This window comes from Lycium barbarum, chromosome 3 (genome assembly GCF_019175385.1).
Source record: "Lycium barbarum isolate Lr01 chromosome 3, ASM1917538v2, whole genome shotgun sequence".
NCBI classification, from domain to species: domain Eukaryota; kingdom Viridiplantae; phylum Streptophyta; class Magnoliopsida; order Solanales; family Solanaceae; genus Lycium; species Lycium barbarum.
In genome coordinates, this window is record NC_083339.1 from 4,853,496 (window position 1) to 4,872,935 (window position 19,440).

General features: G+C 34.9%; 1 protein-coding gene across 1 annotated transcript; it reads left to right on the forward strand.

The window, feature by feature from the left end:
• The first annotated feature begins 6,914 nt into the window (after nt 1-6,914).
• On the forward strand, nt 6,915-19,112 carry LOC132629991 (uncharacterized). Its single transcript, XM_060345472.1, has 15 exons — nt 6,915-7,220; nt 7,340-7,613; nt 10,534-10,609; nt 10,702-10,791; nt 10,865-10,909; nt 11,739-11,819; nt 12,375-12,432; nt 12,536-12,594; nt 12,974-13,084; nt 13,174-13,310; nt 13,452-13,491; nt 14,756-14,818; nt 15,222-15,415; nt 17,640-18,129; nt 18,856-19,112. Exons 1-14 carry the CDS (start codon nt 7,055-7,057, stop codon nt 18,121-18,123), a joined length of 1,878 nt encoding a protein of 625 aa, XP_060201455.1. The 5' UTR covers nt 6,915-7,054; the 3' UTR covers nt 18,124-18,129; nt 18,856-19,112.
• The last annotated feature ends 328 nt before the right edge of the window (nt 19,113-19,440 follow it).

The following is a 19,440-nucleotide window of genomic DNA, read 5'->3' on the forward strand; positions in this document are numbered from 1 at the left end:
AAGCCAAATTTTTCTGTTCAAATTTATAAATGGCCATAAAAAACCATTCCCCTCGTCTCTGCCAAGTAATTTTGTTAAAATGGTCACTTAAAAATTTTGAGACGTTACAATTTCCCTCAACTTTAACGCTGGCAACGTATTTCGCGCACTCTATTAAAAAGAAAGCATTTTCCCTACCATTTTTTTTCAAGGCCAAAGGCGCTTTTGTACCCAAAATTTGCTCACAAAATTGAGAGTGGAGAGACTAGTGCATGTTCATCAGTCATATCGGATTAGATTTTGCACATTTCGGATTCTGAATTTTGTAAAATGCAATCCGAATTTAATCCAAATTAACCTCGGATCGGATCAGATCGGATTTTTTATCTTTGTTTCGGTAAACATTTTGGATTGGATGTTGCAACACGCCAACATTCCAACACCTAGTTCATAATCTTTATCAACCCATGTATAATAAAGTTTATTAAACAAAATCATTAACAAATTGAACTGCATTAATCATCAACAAAGTAAACTGAAATTCCAAACAAATGTCCAATAACCTAAAATGAAAGTTTAAACTGATCCGTATATTCGAAATTTTAGAAAATCTAATCAATGTCCGGCCCAAATATTCAAAGTCGGAAATCCGACCATCCGAACAGCGTGAATCGATTCTAATTCTCAGATATATCTGAACTGTGCTAGCCAAATCTAAAGGCCAAAACTTATCCCCACCGGGTGTTTACACCAAACCAATAGATACATGATATGTGTTTGAATATATACTATCACTTAACCATGTTTGGGGTAAACACCATTGTGGTTAAGTTTTTAGCCAATATAAGGCAAAAGAGTCAAAAACTCTTTACTTTCATTTATTAGTGAGCTTGGTCCTTTGTTACAAGTTAGAGCTATTTATACCTCTGCTGTTATGAAAGTTAACAAAAATATTCCTCAATTTAATGATTTTCCCCAAATCAACCTTAATTCCCCAATTTCATTTAAAATTACCCAATCTTTCTTTTAACCCGGTCCGACCCACCTCTTAAAATAACCCAATAAATAGAGGTGGGTCGGGTCGGGTTAAAAGGGAAATTGAGTAATTTTAAGTGAAAGAATTTAGATTGAATTGGGCGAGTACGTTAAAATAGAGGGATATTTTTGTTAACTTTTTAATGACAGGAGTATAAATAACCCAACTCAACTTGTAACGGATGACAAAACTAGCTACTCTTGCGTCTCAATTTATGTGATACACTTTCCTTTTTACTCTGTCACAAAAAGAATGATACATTTCTATATTTAGAAATAATTTAACTTAAAACTTTCCTATTACCCCTTAATGAAATGATTTACAGCCACACAAATACTATGACTTGTTTTAGACCATAAGTTCCGAAAGTTTACTCTCTCAGTGTCCACTTATCAAATCAATAAAGAATTAATCTTATTTTTTCAGATTTGCCCCTATCAAGTGTTATATGATCAAGTCTCAATACCTTTTAATTAGAGACAGTTTAGTTAAATTGCCTATTTTACTACTATTTAGAAGCACGGGTGGATCGTCGTCCGTCCTTCTATATAATAGCTGGGGGGCATTGTTGTCATTGTTGACACCCAATTTTGTCCCACCTTTCCTCCAAAATACCTATTTTTCGCTTCTAATATTTTGGCAACTTTAAAAAATAATTACTTGCATTTTTACTATAATTAGCTTTTATTAATACCGACATTTCATTATCCTGTCATTATCTTTTACTACCGTCATTACTACCATTATTATTATTATTACTATTATTATTATTATTACTATTATTATTATTATTATTTTGTTACTATTTACTAGTATTATCATAATTATCATTTCAGCATTTTTTACCGTCTTACGCACACGCACCACATTTATCTTCGCATAATTAAATAACAACATTTACTTACTGTTGAATTTCAAATATTATTGCACTGCTATTATGACGGCATATAATTTATTATTCGAGTATTAATAATTGCACATTTTATATTAAGTAATTTAAATTGGTCTTTTATTTAAATGTAGTAGCCCAATCAACTCATAAACATTTTTTGCCCAGCCAAACATTTTAAAATAACCAGCCCATTGTTTAAACCATACCCGACCCAGTACCCATTTGACCCGACCCGTTTCATGGTTTCCTTCATTTTTCCTCAATCCGCCGCACACCCCATTCCCTTTCCTCCTTCTTCGCTCCTCCTCTCTGTCGCCTTTTCTCCGCTCCCCCCCACTTGTTCCTGTTCCCCACTCATCTGCCACATCCACTTCGCCCTGCTCCCCACGCTTCTGCCACCTTCACTTCCCTTTGTTCCCCCGCTCTTCTCTCTCTCCCGCTCCTCCTTATCTCTTTCTTCAACACAAAGCAAAACCCTATAAATAGGGGCGGATTGAATCGTTTGTGGACAGTTTTTTGAAGGCCCTGGAATCGCAAAAATACCTTACAAAACCAGAGCTTGAATCGCAAAATCCCCCCCTGAAATTAAGTTCTGAAACGTTTTTTTTTTTAGTCATGAAATTCCCCAAGAACTAGGGCTTGAGTAGCTGAAATCCCCCCTAAAACTAAAATTCTGAAACAAGTTTTTGAAACCTTGAAAATCTCTAAAAATATAAGTCTTTTAGTCGCCTATAATTCCCTTAAATACGAATTTTGTTGGCAGTTATAATCTCGTTTTATTGTCGAGTCAAAACACTAAATCAATTTTGTTTCGTTCGCCTTTGGTGTTGCTGTGAATCCGAGCATCGCAAGCTCGGATTTGGTAGTGTTCGAGTGTGTATCGAAGGCTTCGCACCAACTTCGCTGCACCCGAAGCAGGTAATTCCCCTTTTCCATTTATTTTTGCATTTTTTTCGTTTCTTTAGTTGCTATGTGTTAGCTTAAATTTGTCATTTTTTTTGTGATTAAGAATGTTCATGTGATGAGTTAATTAGCTAAATAATGTTTTTTTTTTCTGTGTTAGTTCATTTTACTGTTTCTGTGTGATTTGTGTACGTAGTCTAAACATATGTATATGTGTTAGAACAGTTGGTCCGTGTTGAATCATATTCGTGTTCAATCTTGATTTTAGATTGAAAAGGAATAAAGATTACATGAATCAATTTAACTAGTAATTTAATTAGTGATTATGTGAACTAATTTAATAGTGGTGATTAGTTTGCCGTTGCATTCATTAGAAAGTATACTATGTTTAGTCTGCTCATATAAACATGCTTTAGAAGTCATTTGGTCTAGGCTGTTTATGCTAAGTATGCATCATATATTGGTTGTGTTCTAGTTAATCATGATTTACAGGTTGTTTTGTTAGAATTGATTAAGTAGGCAGATTTAGATGTTGCTTGATCAAGCGAGCTAGTAAGGATTTTAATATGTTGTATTAAATGTTCTGGATGTCTGGCATAATACCATGATTTCTTAAAGTTGATTATGTCATAGTTGCTGTGCTGCTTGTTATTTCCCTTTAGATAGGAGTTGATGGTATATTGTGTACCAAAGAGTCTGTTCATTTGTATCTAATTAATCTGTTACTTTTTCTTAGAACAATAATAGCTTTTGTCACAATTGGATGCTAATCTTTATCTCTTTTCCCCTTTCTTTTACATGTACACATCGGAGCAAACGGAGTCTTAATTCGAGACTTTATCAAAACAAAGTCTCAAGATGAGACTCGGCACACCCATCCATAGAGTCATCTCGTTCCGCAATTCTTAGATCACATCGGGCAGGCGAAACTTGTTAAAGGCCGCCTGTAACATTTTTTTTTCTTTTTTTTTCTTCCTTATCATTCATTTTCTTTCATCTATTTTTATGATTGCTAATTTGTCTGCGTTTTGGATTGTGTGTGGCTTAAAATTAGGTGGAGAACCTATGATTCATGTAGGATTAGAAAGGGGTAGATTCTATCATTTAGGATTACCGCTCTGAACATTAAGTACTTATTTTCACCATATAGAGTGCATCATTCATATAATAATATTTTAAACTTTGTTAGCTATAAGTTATTTTTTTTTCTCAAAAGCTATTTTCTTAAATTTTAAACCTCAATTAATTAACCTAAGATTGGCCGGATAACCGTAGTTAACGGATTCTAAAGGATGCCTAACTCCTTCCCTTTAGGATAATATAGAACCCTTACCTAGAATCACACTGATTAAGCAGACTATTAACGGAGGTTTAGTTAGCTTTACCTTAGTTAATAATTAGGTGCCCTAATTCACCTTAAAATCAATTAGGTGGCGACTCCTAAAAATAAAACAAATAGGAATCACCAATACGTTGTACTCCGCTTCAACCCGGTTAAAATGGGGTATAACAGTCATTTAGCGTCATTTAGCATCTTGAAATATTACATTTTATGGTGGGCCCACAATTTGTTCTTTTTCATTTCATTCCCCTAAGTTGCTGATGTCACTGTAATGACAGTGCATATCTCTTCTTTTTTAACTTCTCAAACCAAAGTACTAACTGTATATTCCCAAAAATTAATAAAAACTCATGAAAAAAAAATAGATTAAAGAAACAAACTCATTTACAACATTCAAGGTAGACAGCTCAGAAATAGATTACAAATTAAATTATTCAAAAAATCAGATTAACCCAATTTTTAAAAAATCTTTATCACACATTATTCAAAAGCAACTAATAAATTGAATGGATTATTAAGCTGTTGTTGTTCTGGATAATATTTTCATTAATGTTAATAATATTTATCAGATATTTTTTTGATTCTTAATGACATGATTTAATAGCACACAAATATATAACTTATTTTAGAACATAAGTTTTTTTGGATAATATTTTCACCAATGTTAATAATATTTATCAGATATTTGTTGATTCTTAATGACATGATTTAATAGCACACAAATATATAACTTATTTTAGAACATAAATTTTAAAATCATTTAATTAACTCCACTTAAAAAAATTGGCTTCCATTTGGCCATAGATTTTGAATTTGAAATTTGAAATTGAAAAATTTGAGTTTTTGAAGTTGTGTTTTTAAAACTTTAAGTTGTGTAAACATGCATTTTACTTGGAAAATTTTGAAGTCTGTGAGCGGAGACTAGTTTTTGGGACTTAGAGCCCGTTTGGATTGACTTATAAGTTGCTTATAAGCTGTTTTCAGCTTTTTTGAGTGTTTGACTGGCCAGCTTAAAGCCATTTTATGCTTAAAATAAGCCCAAAAAATTAATTGGACCCGTTTGGCTTAGCTTATCTAAAACAGCTTATAAGCTAGAAACAACTTATAAGCTGCTTTTTTTAAGCCCATCCAAACAGGCTCTTAAAATTCTTTTGAAGACAAGATTTTCAAAATTTAATCTAAAATTTATGATCAAACAAATATTTAAAGATATATTTTTAAAATCTGATCCAAAATTTATAGCCAAATACTACCTTAAATTTATAGCCAAATACTAGCTTAAATTTATGAACACCTGGCAGGATCGTCAACATGCTTGCTTGGCAATTTTGAGGGGCATCACAGTCACAAGAATTCATGCATTGTACACTTGTGCTTATAAGCTTCAAAGCTTGGACATAAATTCTTTATGACAAAAAACCCAAGCCTCTTTGTGATTTGTTTTTAAGTGAATAGACTTAGCTATATATAAAAGTGATAAATGAAGTGGGCCAAGCCCACATGTATGTAAGCTAATGGAAGGATGCCTATTTTACTTTCTTTGTTTTCCAATTTGATTTTGATATCTTTTCTTGAAAATTGATTAGGTAGCAATGGAAATGCTGTTAACACGTTGCTATGGAAATGTCTACATAAATTCTTAATGTTCCTTCATAATTAAGGAGTTGATATTATAAGTTAAGTGATGGAGGTTTGGTCCTCTTAAATGCTTTGTGTCATTGTTGATTATATTCATTTCTTTTTCATTTTTTAATGAGGTGATATTTTGTCTTATTGAAATGAAATGTACATAGAGAAATTAGAATTAACTGTTATTTGCACATGTAATTACCATACAAAATAGTTATTGTAATAGAATAATAAACAAGATACTAATAAATACTTAAAAGATATTCACCTGTCCGCATCATTTAAAAAATATAAAATGAGATTTATAATATTAAAATAAGGTAGATTACGCACAATAAATAAATAAAATTTGATAGTGAAAAACTTCTTTACACTAACAATGTATATATTGTTTGTTCCATTCTTCCATGAATAATTTTCAACTATTAGTAAAATGTCTTAAAAAATTTCTTTGTCATTTTTATTATTTTATTATGAAAATTAACATATGATACATCTATATAAATAAAAATTATTATCTTGTCTCCTTAAAATACATTATTTTATTTACTTGTACCTATATACTATATTTGGCAAATAAGATTATACATTTTTTTTTATTGAAAAAAGCTTTATTATACATATAATTTATGTAGAATAGTACTCAAATATTTATTATTATAACCAATTAATTTCACTTTAAATGGTTGTATAATTTTAATTAACTCATTTAATTACTACAATTTATATTACGTTTTGTTAGCACCTTTTGGTTCTTTTTTGAGGTAGCACATTGTCTCATCGTGAATGCAAATCTCTTTGGAATCTCTCTTTGCTTACTATACTAAATAATATATATATATATATATGCATAAAAACAATGCAAACTTATGTATGTTTATTAGCAATATAAAATATATATATTATCACTACCCAATGCATAAATCTTTACAATTGTACACAACTACATACACATAGATACATTATAATCCAAAGTGTTTGCACGGGCATACGCCATCTAGTTTATATAGAAATCAGCATTTTTTAATATGAAAGTAGAGTGTTTATTTATGACCTTTTTTCCCCAATCTAAATGTCCAAAAAGTAAATAGCTAGTTGAAAAAGTTAAAGACGTTACAATTTGTGTTTTGTGTATTTGGTCCTCACCCTATTTCCCTTACTTTTGTAAATATAAAAGTGCGCGTTGTGTTCCCTCCCATTTTTGTTTTGCACAAAATTGAAGGACAAAAGGGCATGGCAACTGGATGAGAGATTCCTTAGCGCAATTGGCGTTATGGATTTCAGTAGTGATGATTCTCAATTAAACGACGACATCCTTCTCTTACCAGACGAAGCAGCAGCAGCAGCAGAGTACGAGGTAGAAGAAGAAGAAGAAGATGAATCCGAAGAAGAAGAGGATGAAGAAGAAGAAGAAGACGAAGAGGATGAAGAAGAATCGGGTAAATTTATTATGCATATTTTTAGTATAGTCTCTTTTGTTTCTCATTTATCTTGAATTCAAGGTTTTTAATGGTAAACTTTCCGTATGACGCCCTGTTATTTCGATCGATCCCAACAGGAAGGACAACGTTGCGTAGGGTTTTATACGGAAATCGTAGCGGTGTTTCAACGAGTTCATCTCGAGAGCAAGCGATTAGACACGAGAATTTGGCTGTGGATAGTGGAGATGCTGCTATGAGGAGGACGAAAGGAGGGGAAACAGCGTCGCAAGATGTTGATGAGGAAGGAGGGGGAAGTGAAGGAGGAGGAGAGTGGAATCGAAGTGAGATTGATGGTTTGTTTTGCTCTATTTGTATGGAAGCTTGGACTAACGAAGGCGACCACCAAATCTGGTAATTTATACTCCCTCTCTCCATTTTTACTTGTCTATCTCCACTTTTATGTGTCTAGTTGGAAAACGGATGTATGCAGATCTTACCTTTACCTTTGTGAGGTAGATAGGCTGTTTCCGGTAGACCCTCTGCTCAGAAAAAGTACCCGGCACAATAATGTTAGAAAAGAGATAGCAAAATAACAAGATACAACAACAAATAGTAATACATAGCAAGGAATAAGAAACTACGTGATATTGATATACTACTACTAAAAGGAAAAGAGAAGAGGAGGAGAGCCGCCCCTTCTCTCCGCACACAGAAGTCGATAATACTTAGCTACCTTCTAACTTTCTACCCTACCTCCATTCCTTCCTATCTTGGGTCATGTCCTCAGTCATATGAAGTTGTGTCATGACCTGTCTAATCATCTCCCCCAGTTCTTCTTCACCTCCCCTAGTTCTTCTTCAGCCTACATGTACCTCTCCTAACTCCTGCTACCGTCAACCTCTCGCACCTCCTTACTGGTGCATTCTCGCACCTCCTTTTCACATGCCCGAATCACCTCAGCCTCGCTTCCCTCATCTAATGCCACTCCCACTTTATCCCGTATAACTTCGTTCCTAATCAAATCTCTCCAAGTATGCCCAAACATCCATCTGAGCATCCTCATCTCAGCTACCTTCATCTTCTGAGCATGAGCATTCTTGACCGGCCAACACTCTGCCATACAACAATGCTGGTCTAACCATCACTCCGTAGAACTTTCCTTTAAGGTTTGGCAACACCTTCTTATTGCGCTATACCCCAGAGGCAAGCCTCTGTTTCACTCACCCAGCTCCAATGCGATGTGTGACATCATCATCAATCTCCCGGTCTCCCTAAATTACAGACCCAAGATACTTGAAGCTTCCTCTCTTGAATATGGCTTGTTCCTCTATCTTCACTTCTACCTACGTCTCATGCGCTACGCCACTGAACTTGCATTCTAGGTACTCCGTTTTAGTCCCTGCTTAACCTGAAACCTTTAGACTCTAATTATTGAGTTGGAAACTTTAAGGAATTGTTAGTGGCTGCACAACTTTTAAAGTATGTTTGATTGATTTCAATCATGACTTAGTAATAATTAAGGGGTGATATTGTGAAATTATCATTCTATTTATGGCTCCTTAATGGGTGTGACAAGTCAATACAGGACAAGTAAAAATGGATGGAGGGAGTATTTGTTTCTCAAGAGTCAATTTCACTAATCTTCAGAGCTGAATCACACTCCCTCCGTTTCAATTTGTTTGTCTGGTTTTGACTTGGCACGTAGTTTAAGAAAATAAAGAAGACTTTTGAATCTTGTGGTCTTAAACTAATTATATGTAGAATGTAATAAAATGCCCTTTAATCTTGTGGTCTTACACATGCCATATGGAAAGTTGAAAGTAAAGAGTTGCCAAAAAGGGAAAGAAACATTATTTTTTAAACAAACGAAAAAGGAAAGTAAGACAAACAAATTGAAACGGAGGGAGTATTAGATTAATTCGATGTTTTAGAATTGAATTTTAGATATTTGAAAACTATAAGAAAAAGTACTATAAGTTGCAATTTTTCTCATATCAATATGGTGTAAAAAATACTATCTAAAATGTTAGTCAAAGTTCATGTAGTTTGAATCTCGAGAAACACAAAAGTGACAAGTATTTGGGGATGGATGGGTACTAATTATGATGATGTCAGTAGCATACAACCTCAGCAACAAACTAGGTTAATAACTGGTTGGATCAACTATATAAATTCTTTGTATGTGTTCCCCCATTTGGAACTGTGACAATTTTGAAAGAAGTTGGGTATATCATAAAATGTATGCATAGCTAAGTCTTGTAGATTACAGTTTATAATAGTAATATTGAGTTTCGGCTTAGCATAACTGAATGTGTTATACCTGTGAATGTTAGAATCATCTACATTCAACCTTATAAAAAAAAGGAATTATCTACATCAATAGCGAGACAGATAAATGTAGCCTCGGGGGAATGATATAGCACAATGAATGTTTTTCATGCTATAGTAATCTCTGTTTCTGTTCTATTTTTTATTTGTTGTGAAGATCTTCATTAATCTCCTTTAGAAACCTTTACCTTTCCATAAAAAAAAAACAGCTTAATTCAACATGTAAAAGGGAATAAGATTTGTAAAAACTTCTTTTATGACAACTTAAGTACAATGACGTAACTTGAAAACAAAAATTCTGTAGAAGACCTCTAATTTTTTTTATACTAAATCTAGAGGGTCTGTGGCTTGTGTATTTTAAAAGTTTGTTTCAATTGGCTTGATAAGTGACAGCTGACAGGTCACGATTCACATCCAACAAACGGTGCAATAAACATACAGGATGAAATGATGGAAGGTGGTTGATATTGTTTGTGGATGTTCTATATAGCCATTGAAATGCACTGCTTATAGGTGCCAAATTATAACTATTTAAGGTGTTAGGAGGAGATGAAGTAGACCGAAAATACATGGAGAGCAGTTGTTAGTGAAGTCTTATCATCTCTTGAAATCAATGTGGACGTAGCTAACACTATAATACAATGCAAGTAAAAGACTCATACAAGCAATATCAACTAATTGGAATTATGGTTAGGGACTTACATGTCACCGTAGGGATAACTTTACCTTATCAAAAAAAAAAAAAAATGTCACCGTAAGGATAAGCTTGGTATTTACAGAGTCCCTAGTTTTAGAGACAGATTTACCGCGAAACATAACTTATTTAGTTATGGAATGACATTGACCCAAATAAAGTTGAATGTATATTGATAATTCATGCAGTCAACCAAACTAGTGGAGTTGAGGTTTAGCTAATTGATTGATAAATATACAACTGATCACGAAAAATATGATTTTCAACTGTTAATACTTCTTTCGTCTTCCATCTTTTAATCTTTTGCAGCTGTCTTCCTTGTGGGCATATATATGGTTTGTCATGTATCAAAAAGTGGTTGCAACAAAAAGGAAGTTCAGGAAAGGTATTTCTTATAATAATTTGGTCCTTGTTTTATACAATATTAAGATCCTTTTTCAGTTCATCCCTCACAATCTTTCTTTTGTTCTTTTGTAGTGCCCTCAATGTAATAAGAAATGCACAGTGAAGGGTATCCGAGTACTTTATGCTTCTCGACTTCATGCTGTCGATGAAGAGCTTCAAAAGGTCTTAATTTGACGCTTATATATATTGAAGGTTGCTCCATGAGATAGTGATTTAACCCCTTCCTCTTTTGCAGAAATTCCGGTCTCTTGAAGCTAGATGTTTTTCTCTTGAAAAAGAGGTAAGGAAAAAATGAAGGTTTTAGTTTTAGTCAGTGCGACCTCCTGATAGAACTGAGGTCTGACGTCTAAATGAAGAATCACAGTGGAGACCTTCAAGGTTTTCCATGTAGCCAACGCAAAGTACTTGAGGAAAACGTATCAGACTGACCTAATCCACCCACCCCTTCAAAAAAAAGGAAAAAAAAAATAGGACGATTGAAAGATGGTTATCTTTTTGTGTCTTAGGCTGGGGTTTTCCTTTGCTCGATTAAGGAATGGTGCAGCTTAAAAAAATTGTTAGTTTTCAAATGGACAAAGTCTCTCAAGATATTAAAAACTTGACGTATGTTTGTGGAAACCTCTGAAATAGTTGTTATAGGTAAGGGAAGTGTCTCTCATTTTTTAGACGGAACACAAGGAGAAAGACGAGTAGTTGAAGAGGTTGCATTAGCTTTTTCAATCATCTAAAATTAAACAGAAATAAGTAAGATAAACATAGTTCCTTCCCTTATAACATTTAAGCTATACCCAAAGGGAAAAATAAAACGCCTTGAATTGGAGAAGAAAACCAAAACCTTCCCTTCCCTTCCCCTCCTTTGTACCCTTATTCACTACGTACAGCCAAAATTGTTTGCTTTTAACAGCTTGCTTGTTTTCTCTCTGTAAGGGTCTTCAAGTCACCTGTCACCTTATCCTTGGTCGGGCAGCAAATTGACCCTGGGTTGGCTGCAATAATGATACTTCTGCTTTAACTGACTTTTGAAAACAATTTTCTCACCTCTCTGGAGGTGCTAAATCACATCTTTCTTTACATGTTCTTATGGTGATTATAAGATTAAATATGTGCAGTGTACAGACTGGTGTAAGAAAGAAATTGAGTGGAGGAGGAGAGAAGCTGAGTTGCATAAGCAAGTGGAGCACCTCAAAGAGGTATGTCTCGTTTTGTGTAGTATATTACTTTTTCTGTGATATGGTTGTTACTACCAAAACACCCACTGTAAATTTTGTTTAAACTTTATCTAGGGTTTGCAAAACTATCTGATTATGCCTGCTTCATCAGTATTTTACTTATTGCCTTTCCCTTGTTTGAAAACTCCAATGTTATATTCTCTTTGCCCTTTGTCAAGTTAGTTGCATGCCTCTTCCTGAGGACCAAATTGACTTTGGTGCATTTTCTTTAATACATATTATGGAACTCTTTTTCCTGCCAGCATTCCCTTTTAACCTTCTTCAGAATTTGACATTTTTCGGCGCCTTTTAGGTTAAACCAGGTACTTGTTTTGCTTTCTAAGAAATATTCTCGAATGTGTATATTCCCCTTTCCTAGTTTATTCTTGCCCTTTCTTTCGGATTTTTGATTTATGCTGTAGCTTTTTTGGCTTGAGAAAATTTGGATAACAAGTTTCAATGCAATAGTATAGATATCTCTGTTAATCTTTGTTCATCAAAGCTGCATATTACTTACTGTATATCTATTCTTCGTAGAGAACAACTGAGGGCTCGCCAAGTGAGATGCAAAACAGGTCATCTGGAAGCATTTTTGGTAAGCAGTCCATGAGAAATCCTTGCTTAGGGGTATTGATACTATTGGGTATGTTGTATCATCATTTCACGCTGAAGTTCCAGTACCTATCTATGTCGTGCAGGACGCAATAATGTCTCCAAATCTGCAAGACGTGAATATGTGAATGGTTTTGCTTTTCAGGTTTGCCATCTCCTCTGCTCTTGTCAAATGTGAAAGTTGAGCTATAGGAATTCTGTTCTTTTTAAGTTTGATTTCTTATCAGTAGCAATTGAGAAATCATTACTCCTTTATCCATTGTTGTTCCAAATTTATTGCAACTTGTGTACCAAGATGCACTGGAAATATACTCACCTTTAGGTTAGCACTTACGTAGCATCAATAGTCTGAATGAGACTGGGAACATAGTACAGGCTGGTCAGTTCCCTTCCTGCTTATTTGCCCAAAACATGACCTTTATTTTCTCTCTTAACTCATTTTTCTTACTGGCTTTATATTGAGAATGAACTAGCATACCCCCGTTGACTGAGGTTTAGTAACATTATGTTTTATCCGTTTGTAGAAAGAGTTTCAGATTGATGGTGCTCGCCTATTTGATGTGGACAGCAATGGTGAGAATTTGATGATTGCCAGAAGGCTGTCTGGAATGGGAGGACAGCATATGCTTACCAAAGTAAATTTCATAGGTCGCCTTATTGGAATTCTCTAATGGTTTGTGGTCTGCGTACATTCTTCAACTTTTTCTACTTTTGCATTTTGCAGATCAGTCTGTTACCTCCGCATGAAAGAGAAGACATTCTGCTTCCTCTGAGCATGAAAACTATCAAGGACTTGCATGTTTCTCCTCGTGAAAGACTCATACTCTTGGCTTCTTTAGGAAAGAAGTTGTCAGTTCTTAGGTTGATAACCTCCCTCCGCTTTCTGCCAAATAATTGCTGTATAACAGCAAAATATACTTAATTGAAAAATATGTGTTAGTTTCCGTTTTGTGCTTCCCTCCTGGTAAGCATCTTATTTATTTTGTTCTCTTTCTTTTGCAGTGCTGAAAACAACCATATTGTTCTGACATACGACTTACCGGTAATAACTCTAGGTCTTCTTTTATAGTTGTCTTTTTGCTTTCACTGGTTAAGTTTGTGTAAAGCTAAAATTGCTCGCAGAGTTATTGGGTAATGTATTAGATATTTTATTTTGGTTGATAAGCTCTCTGGATGAGAAACTTTCTGTTTGAATGTTTGTCGATTAGAGTTCTTGTGGAGTAATTATTCTGTACGCTGTATACACTTTATGGTAACTGGTAGGCCTCATAGGTCCCTTATTTTCACAGTTAAATTTACCGAGCGACTACTAGATTGGGGTGGACCTTCACTATCAGCATCAGAAGCCAATCTTAGGAAGTGCTACTTTTTATTGACAACTTGAGACTTGACAAAATGCAATTTTCTTTAAAATAGCAATTAGCTTTGGTTCTACCCTACCCTCCTAATACATAGATCACAAATCTCAGTCGTACTTTTTTGCTGCAGAAGATTATGTGCAAAGTGCTGATTATTGCTTGTCTTATTTCTGTTGAAGTTTCTGTTTTTTTTCCATCTTATCTTTGTTGTTGATTGTAATACTAAAGCCTGTTGAATTTTTCAAAGTTATATATTTCCTGCCTGCTTGATAATTTGTCTGGATGGCGAGGTTGCATTTTCTCCCTGTCATCTAGATGTTGATGGGCCACGGACAGTTTACTTGGAAAAATAGTAAGAAATTTCTGTTTTTGTCAAAAAAATAGTAAAACATTTTTGCATAATTTCCCAAGTCTCATTGGCAGGTTAGGAGTTTGTCAAGTCCAAGGCTGCTTTAAGTTATATTTAAATCTCTGTAAGTTGTCAAAGTAATTGAAAGAAGTTTTAGGAGCCTGTGGGGAATTTCATAAATCATCAAAGACAATTCCATGTTTAAAACTTTAAAAGGAATGCTCTTTTTAAAATATTGAGGCGGTTCTTTTGGACATTCAAAAAAAGAGATGGAATTTCTAACAGATTTACAAGGTAAAAGATGCATCTCCTGAGCTGCAAAAAGCACTGCCTTTATAACATGCCTCCGAATGCCTTGCTGCTATGATTGTCTAGATTCAATTGCTGCATCGTCAACTTTTACACTCTCAGTAGTGTGCTTCCTGATAATAATCCTTTTGTTACTATTGTTATTTTTCTAATTCTGTTACTGTTGTTGACTTCTCTATAGGATGGGTTTGTTGCTAATGGATAGAGTATCACTTTTGTCCTAGACTTCTAATGCCATTGGCCAAAGTTAATTTGATTCTTCCTTTTTTTAATCTATTCGGACTGTGCAGGCTGTTCCTTGGTCATGTTCGTGGGATCTCAACATGTCGCATAGCATGTATGCTGGATTACAGGTCCTAACACATAATCCATCTGTTGGAAAATAGTTCCACTTTTTGTTTTTTGCGAGTCCAACAAAATAATCTTCAACTAATAATTCTGAATCTATTCTCTCATTATTTTGACATGGCAGAAAATTACAACTTATAGTCTTTTTATGTAGTTTATAAGTATCTGTTGTTCAAAAAATGAGTGAATATATACCTAAGTTAGCTCGGAAAATTTGTCAAGTTGACCATCATAGAATCTGAAGTGACAAGCAAGTTGGTATTGTCGGAACATTTTTTTTTTCATTAGTTAGTCTCTCTTTCAAGTCTAGCAACGCCATTGTTATTTATCGAAAAGAAAACAGTTACTATCTCTCTTCTTCTTTTTCCTCCTGAGTAATGTGTCATATTTTTAATTTCGTGTTTGCAGAATGGCATGGTTTTGCAGTTTGATCGGCGTCAAACTACTGTTCCAGTGGAATCTTTGACTGGGTTAACTGGAAATCCTGTTCATACTCTGTGTTCCCTTTTTGCTGATCCTACACTTGGTGCCGGTATTAGAAGTGTTCTTTCTGCATCTTCAGTAGGCTTGTGCCACTGGAACTTTGGTAGCGGTAACGAAAGGTGAGTTCTGGTATGTTTACTACTCTAAATTTCACTTAGTTGTTGGTTCTTGAGGTGAACAAGTTTTTCTTACTGTCTACTATCTTTTGAGTTGCAGCATCCATTACTGTAGCTTTAGAACTGTTAGGATCCCGATGAGTCTTTGCTGAGTAACTGACTCAAGAATATTTGCACTTTGGAATATCTCTCAATAGATTATTCCTGTAACCTGACAGTTGTAATCATTAACTAATTGCAAATTTAGATCTTAGGAATTTTCTTAAAGGGGCCTAACTGAAAATTTAGATTGTAGGAATATTCTTAAAGGAGCCTGCATTTTCTGGTCTCTGAATACGTTTTAGGTGCTCATTCATCCTGTACAAAAGACAGATGAAGAAAAACTAGTGGGTTATATGAAAAAAAAAATGTTTGAGGCATTTAGTTGGCCATTTTTCCAGTTTTTGCAGAAAGAGATATTGCTTAAATGGGGGCAGACTATACTCATTATCTCTGTTTATAATAGCTTACATGCTGTGATGGGATTAAGAGTGATTGTGTTCAATGCAAATTGTGGCTCACTAAATAGTCCAGCTGGCTATTGAGTTATGGGTTCTTGAGAATGTAAGCTTTTTGTTATGGTAAAACAGTTAAGTTGCTAGTACGATATGGTGATCAAATATCTCAAAAGATAGGTTAGAAATGATATTATCTTCAGACAGCGTCACAACGATGATACATGGGAGGTGATTGATTACATTTTGTTCCTTGAAGTTGTTTGTTATCGCATTTCGCCTTTTCCTGATAGATTTTAACTCTAAAAGATACTCTTAATTGGAATAACAAGGTTATCAGGTAATGTCAAGGATTTAACTTGGTCATTGAACTTGGTCATTAGAAAGGGGAGCCTTGGCGTAACTGGTAAAGTTGCTGCCATGTGACCAGGAGGTCACGGGTTCGAGCCGTGGAAACAGACTCTTGCAGAAATGCAAGGTAAGGCTGCGTACAATAGACCCTTGTGGTCCGGCCCTTCCCCGGACCCCGCGCATAGCGGGAGCTTAGTGCACCGGGATGCCCTTTTTTTTATTGAACTTGGTCATTGATTTCTTATTGACTTAGTTTATTGTGGAGACAACATGAATTTGTGTCTTGATAGTCCCACAATCTGAAGCCATGGCAAGGCTTTACGCCTGAAGTGTTAAGGTTTGCCAGGAAGGATCTTTTTTCTTTGATTTGTGAAGTTCCCTGTGGACCATTCGACGGACGGTTGGAAATTCATTGGATAAATAAGCCCCCCCTCCTTCCCTCTCTACCCCTCTTCACTTAAATGCTACAGTTTTGTATCCGGAAAGGTTCGAACTCGTGAAATGTGATTAACCCACACATCATGAGCTATGAAGAATCTTGAAATTATTGCAAAGAACTTTCACTGCTTGAGTTGTCAAAAGTACAATCTTACCTTTTATTTTGGAGGATTTAACCTTGTTAATGTATTTAGGTCCTTCCTCGTTCACAGTTCAATCTACTATTTCTACAAATATCTACGGGTATATAAAGCTTCTTAGAGGCAAAGTTTATTGCTTTTTTATGCAGAACTTTTTTGCTCGTATGCCAACCGTTTTCTGATTTTCGATGTGCTAGCCCTAGTAGTAAGAACAATTTCTCTGAATATGCATGGCTGTGTCTAGAATCATGTTAAGAGGAGTTGGTGGATAGGTCGCCGGCAGTTGTGGCGTTCAAGTGATAAGAGCATCTCTTACATGGATGTAGACCGAGTTTGCTTTTAAAGCTGGTCTGAGAGATTGTTTATCGTGAAGGTCTACTTTATTGTCCACTAATGATTTTAAGTGATAAGAATCAGAGGCGGATTCAGGATTTAAGCTTTATAGGTTCAACTTTTACGGTATTTTGGTTGAACCATTATATTCTTTAAGTTATGGGTTCATATCTACTACTTGTTGCAATTTTTGTAATTTTTTTACACATTAAGTACTGGGTTCAAATGAACCCGGTACCAATACTCTACATCCATTTCTGATAAGAGCTTGTAAATGATAGTTGATGTAGATCGTAGCAGGACTTATTACGTGACTTTTCATGCTGGTCTAAAAGAGAGCCTTTCTTGAAGTTCTGTCTTATTCCCTCGTAGTAGACAAGATTGCTTTCAAAAATAAATTGTTTAAATGTTTGACTATGCCCAGAATCTATGAATTCCATATTAATAATAGAGTTTCATTTATCACTGAAGGCCGTGCTTGGTCCCTGAGTCGGAGAATCAAGGAATCTGTATATCTCTCGCTTATGGAGATAGAAATGATGATGTAGTTGCCTCTTTCCGTCCTAAACTGGAGAGCTCTGGTGACATGGCTGCTTCTCAAGTATTGCCTACTCCAGTTTCTACAATGGAGCAAGCAGTAGACGGTTCTCATGTTCTTTACAGGAGAATGGGTACCAGATACCAGAAGTTAGGATCGTCTTGTGCCAAAGTGAATGGCATCCGACTTCCAAAATCTGCTATAATTGATAGAGGGAAGAACCCCATGTTTGCTTCTGGTGATGAATCAACAATGGAACTGGTCTTACAAGATTTGCCATCTTTAAATGTGGCTCAGCGCATTAAATCTCTCGACGGACCTATTCGTGACGTGAGGTATGCACGCCTCCGAAATTCAGGATGGCTCGGTTGTTTGAGTGAGGATACATTGCAGCTTTACTCAACTAAGCTCCAATGAAGAAAGGTAACTTTTCATAGCTTGTTTGCCGTCTTTGATTGCTTTAGCTATGTTTATGTTTACAGTCCAAAAATGCCTTTCTGTTCTTTCTGCTCGACTCCTTTAAAGTGTATTTGGATGCACTAAAGTTTTGCCTTGTTTATCAGAATTCCAAATTATAGACTCTTGCTAATTTGGTACTAGAGTTAGTCGCCTCCTCTTATAGCCTGGCCGAGCTAAAGTGTTCATTTTTTTTAAATTTAAACAGCCAAGATTTTAGGGGAAAAAAAGTGCTTGTGAGTATTAGCAGAAGTTTTTCCAGAAGCTGAAAAAAATAGTTTTTCCCCAGAAGCACTTTTGGAACCTTGACCAAGCACAAAATACTTTATAATATTGCAAAGTGATTTTTCAAATTAATTCGCCAAAAACAAATTGCTAGTCTCTAAATGTTCTTTTTCCAAAAAGAATTTCTGACAAAAAGCATTTTTCAAAATAAGCATGTTTTGGAAGCTTGACCAAACATGATATTAGCCTCTCAGCGATAGAACGGTTTCATATATGCATGTTTGATACCCATTGTGTGTACTGCAAGCATTTTGCCAAGTCTAGTCTTCTGGTCTTGAATTTGGAGTTATGCCTGTTGTCAATAATGTGATTTATGTAGATGCAGAATAATTAGTTTCTACTGCCTATGCTGTTTACTAAATGATGATACCGTCTCCAGTCAGTTTGATTTTGATTTTCTTATTGCAGGTGGCTTCGAAGACTCCTTAAATCACCAGTATGTTGGATGCTTCATGTGACCGATTTTGACTGTATAGTTTTGCATCTAATGTGTAGAAATAGCATCTTTTTTGTAGCTTTTTGGGGTCAGAGAGCTTAGTCAGGTTGTAGAAACGATAATTTAATGGTGTTAAGTTAAACACCCGTGTATAATTTAACATAAGGTAAAATTGACCTGCGATGACAGGTAATTCTTTTTATCAAATTCGGTATGGTAACTTGAAAAATTAGAGTAAAGATTTGCTATAACTAGTTAAATTGCAGTGTAAGAACTCTCTAATAAATTATTTATTGGTGAAACGGAAGAGCTGATGTATAAGAAAGACACCTTATTTGACATCTATAAATGAGTTTTAGAGGAACCTAGCTCTTTTTTTCTTTTCTTAAATTTGTAAAACAATCCGGTTTTCAGAATAAATTGATATGATTAATTTAGATTCGCATCGTAATAACCTCTTAATCTTTTAAATCAGAAAGTGGTTGAGATTTGTGATTTTGCACCATACAAGGACAGACGTGCGCAAACTTCCATTCAAAGATTAAATTCCAATATCT

Coding starts and splice junctions, on each gene's coding strand:
- LOC132629991 (XM_060345472.1), top strand. CDS start 7,055: ATGGATTTCAGTAGTGATGATTCTCAATTAAACGACGACATCCTTCTC. Junction 7,614..10,533: donor GAAGGCGACCACCAAATCTG/GTAATTTATACT, acceptor AATCTTTTGCAG/CTGTCTTCCTTGTGGGCATA. Junction 14,819..15,221: donor GCATGTATGCTGGATTACAG/GTCCTAACACAT, acceptor TCGTGTTTGCAG/AATGGCATGGTTTTGCAGTT.